Consider the following 2,374-nt stretch of genomic DNA (forward strand, 5'->3'; position numbering starts at 1 on the left):
AGAGAGAGAGAGAGAGAGAGAGAGAGAGAGAAGCACTAACCTCAGAGATGTCATTTGGGATTTTTCATTACGGTGTTTCAGTATAACATCTAATGTGTCTGAAATTAGTTCTTGTGATGCCTGAAAATAACAGAAATCATCATCATCATCATCACTACCACCACCACCACCATCATCATCATCATCATCATCATCATCCATCGTTGTTGTTATCATTATTATTAGTGGTTGGCATCCAGCTGTAGAAACCATGCCCAGTCAGACTTGAGTCTGGTGCAGCCTTCCAGCTTACCACCCCTGGTCAAACTGTCCAACCCATGCCACCATGGACAACAGATGTTAAATGATGATGATGATGATGATGATGATGATTATTATTGCAATCATTAAAACAGTAAGGTGACAGAACCATTAGAATGGTACTCAGACAAAATGCTTTGTGCCATTTCTTCAGGCTCTTCTTATTCTGAGCTGAAATACTGCTGTGGTCATCTTTGCCTTTCATCCTTCAGTGGTCAATGAAATAAATACCATTGGAGGTGATGTAATCGACTAGGACCCTCCCACAATTTTGATCTGAAAAATTCAAGTTGTATGCAAGAAAGTTCAGTACGAAGGTAGTGAGCTGCCAGGATCATTTGCATATTGGACAAAATGCTAATAGATCATCTCTTTCAACTCTTTACATTTTGAGTTCAAATACTGCTGAAGTTGACTTGGCCCTTTGTTCTTTTGGGGGTGGATGAAATAAAGTACCAGTCAAGTACTGAGCCTTATTCCAAAATTTGAAGCTATCCTTCTCTTCAACATCATCATCATCGTCATCACCGTCATCATCATCATCATCGTCATCACTATCATTGTTATTGTCATCATCAACATCTTGCTGCAGTGCCATCTCTGTTGGGTTGGTCACCTATGACATACATAGAGATTTATCATCTCGTGTTTGTGATGGGAGGAAGGACCCTGGCATGAGGTCATACAATGAATCAAAATAATGCCAGCTAAATTTCCATAAAGAACAGCTCAGAGTCTTAAAAATGAATGAAAATAGTAGAAATATATATATATATATATATATATATATAAATCATCATCATCATCATTTCATGTCTGTTGTCCATTCTGGTCTGGGCTGGACAGTTTGACTAGAGTTGACAAGATGGGGGGCTACACCAGACTCCAGTCTGATTTGGTATGGCTTCTACGGCTGGATGCCCTTCCTGACACCAACTGCTTTACAGGGTGTGCTGGGTGCTTTTACGTGGCACCACATGGGCACACACATAAATGCATATATGTGTGTGTGTGTGTATGTTTATGGGCATATGGTGTAGTGGTTAAGAGCATGGGCTACTAACCCCAAGACTCTGAATTCGATTCCAGGCAGTGACCTGAATAATAATAATAATAATAATAATAATAATAATAATAATAATAATAATAACAACAACAATAATAACATCAAAAAAATACCTTAGGAATGAGAACCCAGGTTTGAAATTTCCCCAAGACACCTGATGAAGGCTCTAGGGTATATCAGCCGAAATGTTGTGTTAACAACAAACAAGATGAAGACAAATATCGTCAAATGTAAATAATGTACATAATTCCTCATCTCTTAAATATAGAACTGAAGTGTATTATTTAGTTCTTTAAAAGAACTTACTCAGTCAATCAATCAACATGACTCAGCATTACTCAACACTCAAAGCACCACCAATTTATTTCCCCCAATCAAATGCTCACCTGTTTAGACAATAAAATCTCATAGCGTTTCTTTTCTTGGTCCTCTTGTTCCCACCTTCTCATAACTGCCAATCTCTCTTGTAGCTACAGAAGAAACGAATGCGGAACATTCTTGGTAAAACAAACAATGAAAAGACATAAAAATAAAAACAAAATATAAACTCACCACAGAATCAACCAAAGAAATTTTAATTCTAAAAAAGATGATGAGGGTCGCATGGAAATATTTTCAAAGAAACACATCTTAAGAATTTTACCATCATCATCCATGAATAGAGATTTGAGAGTGATCTTGATATAATATGGATGGAAATGTCAAAAACTTTTTGTAGAAATACGTAAAAAAAAAAAAAAAAAAAAAAAATACAATCAGTCTATGTGTTTTATTTAATATCTCAAAATAACCAAGAATTATTGAGACGTTTTAAGTGAAATAACAATAATAAAAGTGAAATGTTTATTGGAATCTAATATTATATTTCATATGATAATGGTATTTCGAGTTGTCATCATTGTTGTCATCGTCGTTATTGTTGTTGTCATCATCACTATCGTCATCATCATCATCATCTTCATTATCCTCATCATTATCATCTTCATCACCACCACCACCACCACCACC

The 2,374-nt window shown here is 36.0% G+C and overlaps 1 protein-coding gene across 1 annotated transcript in view; it reads right to left on the reverse strand.

Moving 5' to 3' along the window:
* LOC106867705 (cilia- and flagella-associated protein 99) overlaps positions 1-2,374 on the reverse strand; it is a 49,367-nt gene that overhangs the window by 3,160 nt on the left and 43,833 nt on the right. The window contains exons 15-16 of the mRNA XM_052972608.1: positions 1,753-1,836; positions 41-120 (exon numbers count right to left, since the gene is read on the reverse strand). Coding sequence (XP_052828568.1) covers positions 41-120; positions 1,753-1,836 — 164 coding nt within the window. The remainder of the gene's footprint in view (positions 1-40; positions 121-1,752; positions 1,837-2,374) is intronic.

The sequence above is a fragment of the Octopus bimaculoides genome, chromosome 14 (assembly GCF_001194135.2).
Source record: "Octopus bimaculoides isolate UCB-OBI-ISO-001 chromosome 14, ASM119413v2, whole genome shotgun sequence".
In the NCBI taxonomy this organism is placed as follows: domain Eukaryota; kingdom Metazoa; phylum Mollusca; class Cephalopoda; order Octopoda; family Octopodidae; genus Octopus; species Octopus bimaculoides.